Below are 12,500 nucleotides of genomic sequence, written 5' to 3' on the forward strand. Positions count from 1 at the left end.
CTCGCAAACCGACCCTGGTTTCCCACCGTTGGCAGCCCCGTTACCTTAGCACATCAGTATTCGTAATTTTTACTAAGCACTGTTTTTTCTAGAGTCCCTGACCATAATATCCGACACAATTTGGTGTATGTACACACACACACACACACCACGCACACTCTGAGTATAAGGACAACCCAGTTGAGGGGGTTTATCCCCGTAAAATCGTCCAGAACACAGGAGGAATCCTGTTGACGTCCTGCTTTGGTGTTACTAGGCTTACGTGCACACGCTTTAATTAGTAAAACAAGGTTTTTCACTCCCTAGACTTTTACACAAAACTATATGATATCATCCCTATACACTGTAAGCAGGTGTGTGTGCCTTTATACATACACACACATACATACACACATACATATATAGATATATGTATATATAAGAAATACACGTACACACACACACACACACACACACACACACACACACACACACACACACACACACACACACACACACACATATATATATATATATATATATATATATATATATATATATATATATATATATATATATACATAAATATATGTGTGTGTGTGTATAATATATACATATATATATATATATATATATATATATATATATATATATATATATATATATATATATATATATAGCCCAAGTCAGTGCCGGGTAAATAGAGATGGTGACTCGGAAAAAAAAAAAAAAAAAAAAAAAAAAAAAAAAAAAAACACCGGGCGGAAGGCAATGGCAAACCACCGCTCTAGATTGCCAAGAAAATCATGGAAGCCCATGATCGTCAAGGCCGCGGTGGCCGAGTGGTTGGAGCGTCGGACTCGGGACTGTCACGACGGCAGTCTGAGTTCGAGGGTTCGAGTCACCGGCCGGCGCGTTGTTCCCTTGGGCAGGGAACTTCACCTTGATTGCCTACCTAGCCACTGGGTGGCCAAGCCAGCCCAAGTCAGTGCTGGTCCCAAGCCCGGATAAAATAGAGAGAATTATTACCTAAAAAAAAAGGTAACACCGGCACTCTCCGTGGAAAGGAACTGGGGACCCTACCACGTACTCACTCCAAGAGCATCACAACGTGAAAACTGCAATTGAGTATCATGCTGTGACCACGGCGGCTCAGACATGAACCTACCGTTAAAAGAAGAATATATATATATATATATATATATATATATATATATATATATATATATATATATATATATATATATATATATATACATATATTGCACATATAATATAAGGACAATGAAAGCTGAATCCGAGTTACTTGCATTACTTGAGGAACTCTTTCATTAAATGGGATGTTATCGGATTCTGTGAAGTTAGAAGATATTTTTTTCTAAATGTTTGTGAACTAAGAAACCTACCCCTAATTCCTGGGGTTTACCTCTTCAATAGGGCACGTGTCCATCATTTAGTATCTTCTGTTCTTCACCTAGTCTTCTAACTTCACAGAATCCTATAACATTCCATTTAATGAAAGAGTTACTCAAGTAATAGTAAGTCGGATTCAGTTCTCTTTGTCCTTATATTATATGTGCAATATATGTATATGTATATATATATATATATATATATATATATATATATATATATATATATATATATATATATATATATATATATATATATATATATATTATATATTAATATATATATATATATATATATATATATATATATATATTATATATATATATATATATATATGTACATATATATGTATGTGTGTGTGTGTGTACAGTTAGAAGCTTTGCTAGTGAAGTCAGTCAGGGTAGATAATCCACGAGCTTGGGACTCAAATATAACCATTACAAGGCGTGAACGATCGGAACAGCTGTGGAAAGAAACTATGCCCGCTTGTAAATGGAGACATTTTTTGGAAGTGGAGGGTTTTATCAGAATCTAACCCACCTGGTTGGGCTAACAATAGTACTCAAAAAGTTTGCAGAGGTGAAAGTAGTGGAGGGACGAGGAAGGGAAGAAGTGGTGTGGAGTGAGATAGTACTGCGGGGAGGAGGCCAATGAAGATGAAGAGTAGTAAAAAGAAATGAATGGGTAGAAAATGAAGAAGACTGTACAAGAAGAGATGGAGTGGTGGGTGCTGAGAGAGAGGAAGGGATGCATTCTGGCCTGGGTGGATGATTCAGAATGGATCACGTTGACTAAAAGCATCGAGGAAGGAGTATCAGTGGTCGGAATTGTGATCAAAGGAGTTCCAGGGTTCGGGAAACCAGATGACTCAATTTTAAAGAGGCTAGTCGATGAAGAGGCAAGCCTCAGCATCCCTAATAAGGGTAAAAATATTCATTATTGTCTGAAATATGTAAGGAAGAGAAACGGTCTATCCCTCATGGTCTCCATAAAGGGTAAGGGCTAGGCAATTAACCAAGGAAAGATAGATAGATATAAATATAGATATAGATATACAAATGTTCGGAATGGATGGAAAGTTTAGTGGTAACTCATTTATGTATTATCTGAGTCAATCCGTACTTCTTGGAATATTTGGCAGGACATGTTGACATAACAAATTTTGGTGTTTTGGGGGATGCAGAGGTATTTTTATTCATGTCCAATGATCAGCAAGTTTCTTTAGTGTGTTCCACATCATGAAATTGACATCTACAACTTTGCTCTAATGATAAAGCATAACAAAATTTATAATTTACGTTAAAACCCTGTATTGGCATTCATATATATTTTACTACAAAAGGAAGTAAAAATGGGTGACTGCCTGGCAGATGTAGACAACATAATCAAAAGCATCTTTTTAAAAGTTAGCTCAGATCTCTGGGAAAAATGTTGAACAAAGTAAATGTGTAATGGTACAGCTATCTTTGGGTTTCCATGTTACAAAAAATTTTGGTTTGATATTATCAAAGACAAACTGTGCTATGCAGCTTTCTGTATCTTCCTAAATCTGTAGTAAAAGTGTTTCAAAATCTCTTTGTTGAGATATGGTCTTCCTCTCATATGCAAATACTGCAGAATAGTCTTTGAAAATTTCCAAAATTAAAACTAGTATGGAATGGGTAATATTGTGGTCCTCTTTACTACTGAAAGAGCCGCTTTGTTGAAACCCACTCTGCTGTAATGTTATGAATTATATACAACTGTATATCCTGTCTTCACTAGGAAAAGTAAGAGGACAATATCTAGGGTTATTAGCAGCATATTCAAAGTATTGCAATAGCGTGAGGCTTGGGGGCAAAGCCTCCAGATAAGGAAGTGCGATGTGACATCAAAGGTCATATAGCACTACAATAAAGTATAGTAGCAAAAAGGGTTAATGCATTATTAGGGCAAAGTTGCTGGTTGAACAGTACTAGAGGGTAGTATGGTAGTGAAAAAGGTAGAGAGAGGAAGCTGATGGGGCATAGCATAAGGTAAAGGTTGTTAGAAGGGGATGGAGTTAAGGGAGAAGGGAGCATTATGATAAAGTATTGTGGAAAAAGGGTATGAGCTAAAGATTAGGGTAAATGGACAAAACAAGGGGATGCAGAAGAGAAGGAAAAAGAAAGGAGAAGAAAAGACCATGCAAAATTATTGAGGCGGCGACTGAGGTTCACTACATTGGACCTCAGTCCCCATCTCCTAAGCCCCCCCACGATCAAATTCCATTCAAATTGTTGCACAAATGATAAAAATCTTCTTGTTTTTCTTACATTTACACTTACTCCGACATCCAAACTCACACTCTCACACACACACACACAAAAAAAAAAGTTTTTTTTCACAAAAACTTTAGTACTCTTGGAAAACATACTTAACAAAAACATTAAAAAATTAATACAACTTGAAGGATTATGAAATTCTAAGTAATATACTCATGATTTATTCATGTTAAATAGACACAATTATGATTTTCATCATTGAGATACAATATATGGTGCTCACATCTACTTGTGGCTAAGAGGAGATAATCCAAATAACAACAATAACAAAGGTGTTCAAACTGAAAAGATGTCCTTGAAACAACTGGGAAAGTGCACACTGTAAAATACGTGTAGATCGCAGAACCGTTTATTGAGTAATCATGCAGGCTACAACTAGTGCGCTTTCTGAGAAAGAATCCCGAAGATATTTGAGTCGTGTTACATATGTATATCTGTGAGTTGCAATTCTAAAGTCTCAGCAGATTTCCTTTAAGCTTAGTAAATATTTAATAAATCAACAAAATACCTGTATTTCAGGCATCAATAAAAATGAGAGAAAAAAAAAATCACATCACATTAAAGATATTTTAGTATTGTTTCTGTTGTTCATAATAATCTTCTCTTGCCTCTTCTTTTCCTCCTTAAATGCCGCTCTATTTATTTTCTTCTCAATGCGTCTTTCCTGTAAAAGTAAAAAGAAATGAGAATAATTTGTACATTATTAGTAATCTCAATAGTTTCTGAAAAACAATAATTTTCAACCTTCTCATAAACATCAAGACCTTTTAAATGATTTTCTAGACAGCAACACATTTCACAAAACAATAAATCTATAGTAGGCAGGCAGGAGTTAAGTTACAATTATAATAACTGAGTTCAAAAACTAATTATAACTTACAAATTAACAGTTTCCCTTTTATTCATCTACATACTGGATGTATAGTTGTTTCAATGGACTACCTTCTAAATATTTAGATGAATTGTACATAATAGATATACCATGCACTGCATACCATATTTCATGAAAAGATATGGAATTTTTTGTGAAATATGGTACCTGTGCATAATACATCTTTTATGTGTGATTTACCTAAATATATACATTGACAATCCTGAATATGTTCAGAAGTAATGTTCACCTATGATATCTGACTCAATGGCTTTTCCTTTTTTAAATACCTCATCACAGCTTTTAGAATATTTCATGAAAAGAAGGAAAAAGTAAAAAAATATATATATATTATTATATTATTAACAAGTAACACACTAAAAGCTACAGCTTTCTTTGACAGAAGCTCTGGTATATCATTACTTCTCGCAACATGAAGCAATTTCCAAATATGAATGAACATTAAAAAATACTTATTTACAACAAGAAAAGAAAAATTTTCATAGTTTTTTTTTATAACTCTGAGGCAATAAAAAATATATGATTCTCACATTCTAGTACCTGCTTTACCATTTTCTCAAAATTAACTCCTCATAAATTTTCTAAATAGAGAAGAAGAAAAAGAAGAAGAAAGAAAGAAAGAAAGAAAGAAAGAAAGAAAAAAGAAAGAAAGAAAGAAGGAAGGAAGGAAGAAAGGAAAGAAAGAAAGAAAAGAGAAGGCAATGCAGTCAACTTATTTTTGCTACTTATACAAAATTGCTCCCTCATAGAAAATGGATATTACGGACTAAGATGTATTTTTACAGCATATATTTCAGGATTTTGATGGGTTAACAGCAAGCCATTACAAATATAAAACTAAGCAGCTTAACAAAAAAACAGGAACTCTAGAGCCAACGTACAGAAAATGGCTAAAGAGCAACTGAATACTGGACATCCCAGCAGAGGAACTTACCCTTCGTAACTCTTTAAGTGCTTTTTTCCTAAATCTACGCTCCTCCGGTGTCTCTCCAGCTGGTCTGAATGAGATGGCCGACATGCTTGTGATGAGTGTCTCAGTGTCCAACTGTCCACCATCTGAGATCAAGAGTCTTTTCATTAGAAAGGAAAAAAAATAACACTAATAAATATCAATGTCAAAACTATCACCTTTTTTCCAAAGACAATAAATTTCTTTAGGAACATGTTTCAAAATACTCTGCTTACCTTTCGTAGCCGAGGAATCTAAATCATGCTGTGCCAGAGCCTTTCTTGTCAAACCTCCTGCTTCGTGTTCCACAGGGATGCCAGTACGAGGATTAATGGCAATTTTCTTGCGTCTTGGGGGATCTGTGATGGTGCGGGGATGATTATAGAGGGTTGAATATGTAGACAGAATGGATTCGCAGTCCCATTTCTCTTTGTGCTCTTCGTCTGATACAATCACCTGTCATAAGAAATAGAATTAATGATTAGTATTAATGATGATAGCAATGATATCTGTGACAGTATTGGTGACTATGAATATGATAATTAAAATGGTGATCGTCTTGATGCCTGATGATGATCATTCATGCCGCACAAATGCAACACTGATGAAAGACATTCACAATTAAGATCCAACAAAGATGATACAAAAATGCAAATGCAAACTTATTTATATAGGTAGGCCTGTATTACTTTTATTTATAGATTTGTTGTTATTGTTACTATCACAAAAAACATTCTTCATTACCAAAAAATACTAAATATACAAACCTCTTCCTTCTCTTCTTTCCCAAAACCTTTCTGTTGCTGCATATCCTTAATCCATTTAACAATCCTAGTATTTTCTTCATCTGAATCTTCCTTCATCTGCTTACGGGACTGATCCATCACCTGCTTGAAGAGAAGCGACTCCTCGTCAACGTAGCCATCTATGTCTTCACCATCTAGGGCTCCAACCTGTTCGTCCTGATATTCTCGTAGGAACTGTAAAAATAAATCACATGTCAGTCACTTGAACCACTTGGCTGTTCCCTCTCTGTGTAAGCTTGCATTATTCATACTATCACACAAAGTGAAGGTATGGTCAGATAATGATGTAAAAATGTAATTCTTAAAAAGACATGTTCTGTCTTTCATGGCTATATTGATATATATATATATTCCAAGAATCTAATTCATTCATTCAGCTATTTTCTCTGTTTATTCATTCATTCACATTTATTGATACATCTATTTATCTACTTATTACTTAATTATTTATTTATCTATCTATTCTTATTCTACAATTCTTTTTCTGAACAGTGGTTTCCATACAGTTGGATAAAACCCTACACAGGGGACACATGCACCAAATAATAGGAGGGACAAGAGCATCAAGTTCACTATCAACCACCTGAAAAGTGCCTCTTCATTCATAAATCTATTCATGAATGCATAATAATTCTTCTATTTTCTTGTAATCTTTTAAACCTTAACCGTTTTGCCAAAAGACATTTATCTTTGTAAAAGTATTTTCACGAGCAGTGTGACAGCAAGATAAAGCAACCAAAAAAGGAGGAATCCAAGATCTCTTACAGCAGGAAGCCAAGAAGCAACTGAATTGCAGTAGAACCACCACTTACTTTTTCTTCAAAACATCCATCCAGCTGAGAAAGCAACTCATTTCTGCGAAGAACTGAGGACGACAGAGAATAGTTCGTAAAGTGAGACTTGGTCTCCTCATCCCTAAAGGTTTGGGGTGGACCTTCTAGGCTGCACACCTCGTCCCTTTCTTCGTCGTCACTGTCGTTAAAGTCACTGCTAAAGTCTCGCTCCTCCTCATCAGCATCATAACCTTCATCTTGGCCTTTGTCCCTATAAGTACTGGAAAAAAAAGTTAGATATATTTCTGCTAGTAATGACTACAACAAGAGCTAATTTCATGACTATAATACAGTATTCAATTCCTAAATTTCATTTTCTGCATCTGTATGACACATGCCTGTTCATTTCAGCCATTAGAATGTATCAAAATATATCTTTATTAACATAATTATTTATTTTCTTCTTTATAAATCAATCCTAATACCTACATATACAAGAGGTCTACAAATGCCATCCAGAATGAGATTACTGTTACCTTTGTCAATGGTGTCATTTCATCTTTCTACATACATTATGGCATCTGTTTGTTTTTATAGTCACAAGGACTATGTCATAAATAGGTAAATATCTCAAATATAATCAAATCTTATTTTGAGGTCCTTATATCTTCAGGCATCCTTTAAAATAAATAATGCAGAAACTGCCATCACTATCTTTTATATTAAGGATGAAGGAATACAAATATAACAAGTGCAATCATTCATAATTTCATTCAGATTAATTGTAGTAAAATTTATTTCCTTGGCAGTCTCTCTGCTGGTCTCAAACACAATACAGGTTTTCTGCAGGCTGTAGGTTTGAGCCCACAAGCCTAATAACTTTTAAACAACTGTACTTTTCTCTTAACTATCATTTTGTAATCTTCTCCCTGCTTTTCCTTTTGATCATCATCCAGTATGATACATAGCCTGAATCATATACATTTCTGACTGTTACAGGAAACTACACAATGAACAAATATACTCAGATGACATTGCACAGATTTCCTCCCCCCTCTCCCTGAAAATAAGTAGGGTCACATTCAAACTTCAAGACCTGTAAATTTATCATACCTGAATTTTGAGTATGGAGGTATTCCTTCCATGGCATCTTCCAGTGCTGGCATCTTTCTATCATAACCATTACCCCATATTTCTTCATCCTCATCACAATCCTCCCATTCTCCATCTTCGTCAAATTGGCCTACAGGATTTTCTGAGTTCAGCATCAGCACAAAATTATCAGGAAGAGCACCATCTTCATCTGGGTTGCACATTTCCCCATCCAGGAAGTCATCATCCAATTCTGCGACGATATCCGGGTCTAGCTCTGGCCGTGGTCCTGGACATGAAAAAAATCAGCTTAGAAAAAGATCAGGTAGCTAAAACAGTATTATCATTATTACACAGAAATGGAAAAAACTGAACTGTTCCTTACAACAATCCCATCTGTCACAAACCTGTCACTGGTGCAGCTTTGTTCAGAAGACCAATGGGTTCTTCAACATAAGATTCAAAGGCTGAAGATGGAAGGACCAACTTCTTGCCTTCCAGTTTTTTCTTGTCCTATTAGTAAAAAGAGCAACAAATGTATCAATTTGGAGCATATTTTTTATACAGAAAGTAACATACTAAAATAAAAACAACAGTAGACTAAACGGAAATAATGTATTTAAATTCAAAATAGTAAATACATTTCCACATAAGTAATTTAATAAAAACTAACAAAAACAAATTACCTTAGTATCTTCCTTTCGAATGGTATAAACTTCAAGATCCAAATTGTCCCATTCAACCGCTTCACGCACACCTCTCAGATGTTGTAAGTAGTCATAGTCGTCATCAAAATAAATGCCATATTTCTCCTGCTCAACCTTCTGAGTGTTCTGCAAATATGAAATTGGTCAAACAAAGGAACTGCCTTGGAAATTCTATGCACAAAAAAAAACTATAATCACCACTCTCATCATCACCTCAATACTTACCTCATTCACCGACTGCAGAACACCCTGTGGGGCTGTCTCATCAGCGGCAAGCGGATCCCGCTGACTTCGAGCCACAACCTTGAAGGTGTGCAGGACATCTCGCTTCTTGTCTATGAACTTCCTACCCTTTTTACCCTGAAAAGGAAAGAAAACAACTTTAATATTTACGCTTTTAGCATATCAAAGATATAGAAAAGAGGGAGGGAGGTAAGGAAGGAAGGGGGGGGGGGGGAGAGAGAGAGAGAGAGAGAGAGAAGAGAGAGAAGAAAGAGAAAGAAAAGAGAAAGAGAGAAAGAGAGAGAAAGAGAAAGAGAAAGAGAAAGAGAGAGAAGAGAGAGAGAAAGAGAGAGAGAGAGAGAGAGAAGAGAGAGAAGAGAGAAGAGAGAGAGAGAAGAGAGAGAGAGGAGAAGAGAGAGAGAGAGAAAGAGAGAGAGTAAGAGAGAGAGAGTAAGAGAAGGAAAGGAAGGAAAGGAAGGAAGGAAGAGAGAGAAAAGGAGAGAGAAGGAGAGGAGAAGAGAAGAGAAGAGAAGAGAAGAGAAGAGAAGCAGACAGAGCAGACGTTGAGACAGGAGGCTAGATGTGTGTGGTGTGTGTGGGTGTGTGTGTGTGGTGTAGGTGATGTGGGTGTGTGTGTGGTGTGGTGGTGTATGATGATGTATGTTGATGTAGTAGTCTATGTGTGTGTGTGTGTGTGTGTTGTGTGTGTGTGTGTGTGTGTGTGTGTGTGTGTGTGTGTGTGTGTGTGTGTGTTGTGTGTGTGTGTGTGTGTGTGGTGTGGTGTGTGTGTGTGTGCTTGTGTGTGTGTGTGTGTGTGGTGTGTGTGTGTGTGTGTGTGTGTGTGTGTGTGTGTGTGTGTGTGTGTGCATGTGTGTGTGTGCATGTGTGTGTGTGCTGTGTGTGTGTGCATGTGTGTGTGTGTGTGTGCATGTGTGTGTGTGCATGTGTGTGTGTGTGTGATGTGTGTGTGTGGGTGTGTGTGTGTGTTTGTGTTTGTGTTTGTGTTTGTGTTTGTGTTTGTGTGTTTGTGTGAGTGTGCGTGTGTGTGTGCGTGTGCGTGTGTGCATCCCCATTATTATTATTATTAATTTCCTTCATTGTATGTGTACCTAAAATTTGATGGGAGTGACAATAAGTTCAGAAATTGTAGGTACAACATCTGTTAAGTGTAGAATTGGTTTGTGAAAGAGATACTCCTGAAAATCCAGAATTTCTGAATGGGAGATAATATAGGTAAAATTACTAATTTATGATTTAAAGTGAGAGCATGTGGAAGAGTCAAAACTCTGGTTCAACTCTGTATTTTATAATGTAAAAGAAACGGGAAAATCAAAAATCCAATCTAAGTTATATATTCTGAAATGTACTGCAAAAATAAAACCTAAGTCAGGTTTCAAATTGAAGATTGCACATGCTCAGCACATGCGAAAGAAAAGGAAGCAGATATTAACCTCGCTCTGTTCACATTTGGCATGGGGAGACTTGATTTTCCAGCATTTAAAACAAAATCAAGCTTTTTTCCCCAAAAAATTTCTGGGGCTGTAGCTCCTGAGCTTTTGAGACCAGAACTGAACAAGCAAACAACTGTTCAGAAGACACAACTTGGAACCGCGTGAATGCACATGGCATGTATCCTTACAACTGACATCAAACTGACATTTGGCTTCAGCTTGTTATGGCAATAGAGGCATTCCATCAATAATTGGTTAAAAGTTATTTCTTAATTCACAATAAAGGTCATCATAGCGATTCAGCTTTACTGAAGACTGAATAGAAGCAATAATATGTAATCCAGGGTAGGCTTACAAACTCTCATTCTCCTTATCCAGCTTCTTATTTCATGATAGTGAAATTTGGTATGAGGAACTTTGCTCCAAATATTCTGGTATACTTTGGTATAATTTTAATATTCTCTTCATGTTGTTTGTCTATGATTACACTCAGTTTTACTTTTTATACATTATCATGTCTTAAAGCTTGTTGATTTAATAAAAAAGGTCTTTGTTTCAGGAAGATGCAGTTCTCTTCTGGAAAATTTCTAGAATCATACACCTTTCCCTTTTTAAATTTATGCATGAAATTGCATTCATCTTTTTAACTTGCATAAAAGTCTACAACAGGACCACATCTGTCAGAGCCAAAATTCCCAGTTTAAACAACATGAACCCCATCCTAAACTCACTTTGACAAAAACTGTTAATATGCCAGAAACCTTCCTAACATGGATCCGCAACTCAGTGTTGTATTTCTAAGCCAATGTATACTTATTCTTATAGAAGTTGTTAGCAACCTGGGGAAATTTAGTCACAGTGCAACATTTAAATGCCTATAATTGGCATACTATCTGAGCATACTCATCCTTTAAATTTTTATGCAGAAAATTACATTACAGAGAATAAGAAGATACTTCTTTACAGGGTAGATGCACTCACCAGAGACTACGTTAACCCCACGTCACAAAATTAATTAAAAAATCTAAGTTGCCACGACTGGGCATTGTTTGAGGGGAAACATTGTCTTTGCCTCAGTAGACATGGCAAGATAGAGCTGTAACAAGGGAATACTGAGTAGATTTACGCCGAGAGCAGTGCGTTCTGTGACTTTTTTCCTTTATTTGTGGCATTATCGTTCATGTCTGCAGATTCTTTCCTGTACTGATGACTGTAATTTTTTGTCCTTCACTTTGCCCTACTTTAGTGCATCTGTGCCAGAGATTAACCAATAAGAATATATAGAACTTTCTTTAAAATATAGCATACATTGATCGCTTATACCTTAACCTCATCTTACAACAGACATGCCTCTATTAAAAAATGTCTTACGTATCATTGTCCTGTATATCACTATTTACTTGTGCCATACAATTGCCTGATAATAAAATATAGCCACATTTATATAATCAACATGTATGCTTTACATACATATGGTGTATTGCAAAATGCACATGAAATACTTCTTTAGATGAATACATAATTAGCTTGTTCATTATTACCTATCAAATTCAGTTCTATGGAATAAAGATTATGATTTTAGCAAATTTGCTTAAACTAATTCCATAAAAGAAACGTATTAAGATTTAATAAGTCAACACCTTTCACTTTTGAGTCACCTTCTCTCTGAAAAAAAATTTTTAATCAATCATACGGAAAATCTTCTAAAAATTCAGCAGTTCACAGTGGCATTCTGCAGGCTCAGTTCTTTTCGCTAGATATTAATACGTCTTTTTGTTATTAGGCTAATAACTGCATGCGGCATTAACCATCGAGTAATTTTCCTATCCAAGAAACACATTTACGCATCTAGAAATCTCCCCTTTCGCTTCACCAATCCCAATCTCTCGTGAACCAACTCGAAACCTGATCCT

General features: G+C 35.8%; 2 protein-coding genes across 2 annotated transcripts in view; both read right to left on the minus strand.

Moving 5' to 3' along the window:
* The window catches only part of LOC119598073 (protein LTV1 homolog), a 17,911-nt gene extending 16,479 nt beyond the window's left edge, over positions 1-1,432 (minus strand). The window contains 1 exon segment of the mRNA XM_037947703.1: positions 1,406-1,432. Within this exon segment, the coding sequence (XP_037803631.1) occupies positions 1,406-1,432 (27 nt within the window).
* A 2,408-nt stretch (positions 1,433-3,840) lies between these two features.
* The window catches only part of LOC119597938 (protein LTV1 homolog), an 8,830-nt gene continuing 170 nt past the window's right edge, over positions 3,841-12,500 (minus strand). Inside the window, exons 2-10 of the mRNA XM_037947606.1 lie at positions 9,140-9,274; positions 8,894-9,040; positions 8,615-8,720; positions 8,229-8,496; positions 7,155-7,395; positions 6,304-6,516; positions 5,773-5,992; positions 5,522-5,643; positions 3,841-4,359 (exon numbers count right to left, since the gene is read on the minus strand). Coding sequence (XP_037803534.1) covers positions 4,249-4,359; positions 5,522-5,643; positions 5,773-5,992; positions 6,304-6,516; positions 7,155-7,395; positions 8,229-8,496; positions 8,615-8,720; positions 8,894-9,040; positions 9,140-9,274 — 1,563 coding nt within the window. The 3' untranslated portion in view covers positions 3,841-4,248. The remainder of the gene's footprint in view (positions 4,360-5,521; positions 5,644-5,772; positions 5,993-6,303; positions 6,517-7,154; positions 7,396-8,228; positions 8,497-8,614; positions 8,721-8,893; positions 9,041-9,139; positions 9,275-12,500) is intronic.

The sequence above is a fragment of the Penaeus monodon genome, chromosome 40, assembly GCF_015228065.2.
Source record: "Penaeus monodon isolate SGIC_2016 chromosome 40, NSTDA_Pmon_1, whole genome shotgun sequence".
Classification (NCBI taxonomy): domain Eukaryota; kingdom Metazoa; phylum Arthropoda; class Malacostraca; order Decapoda; family Penaeidae; genus Penaeus; species Penaeus monodon.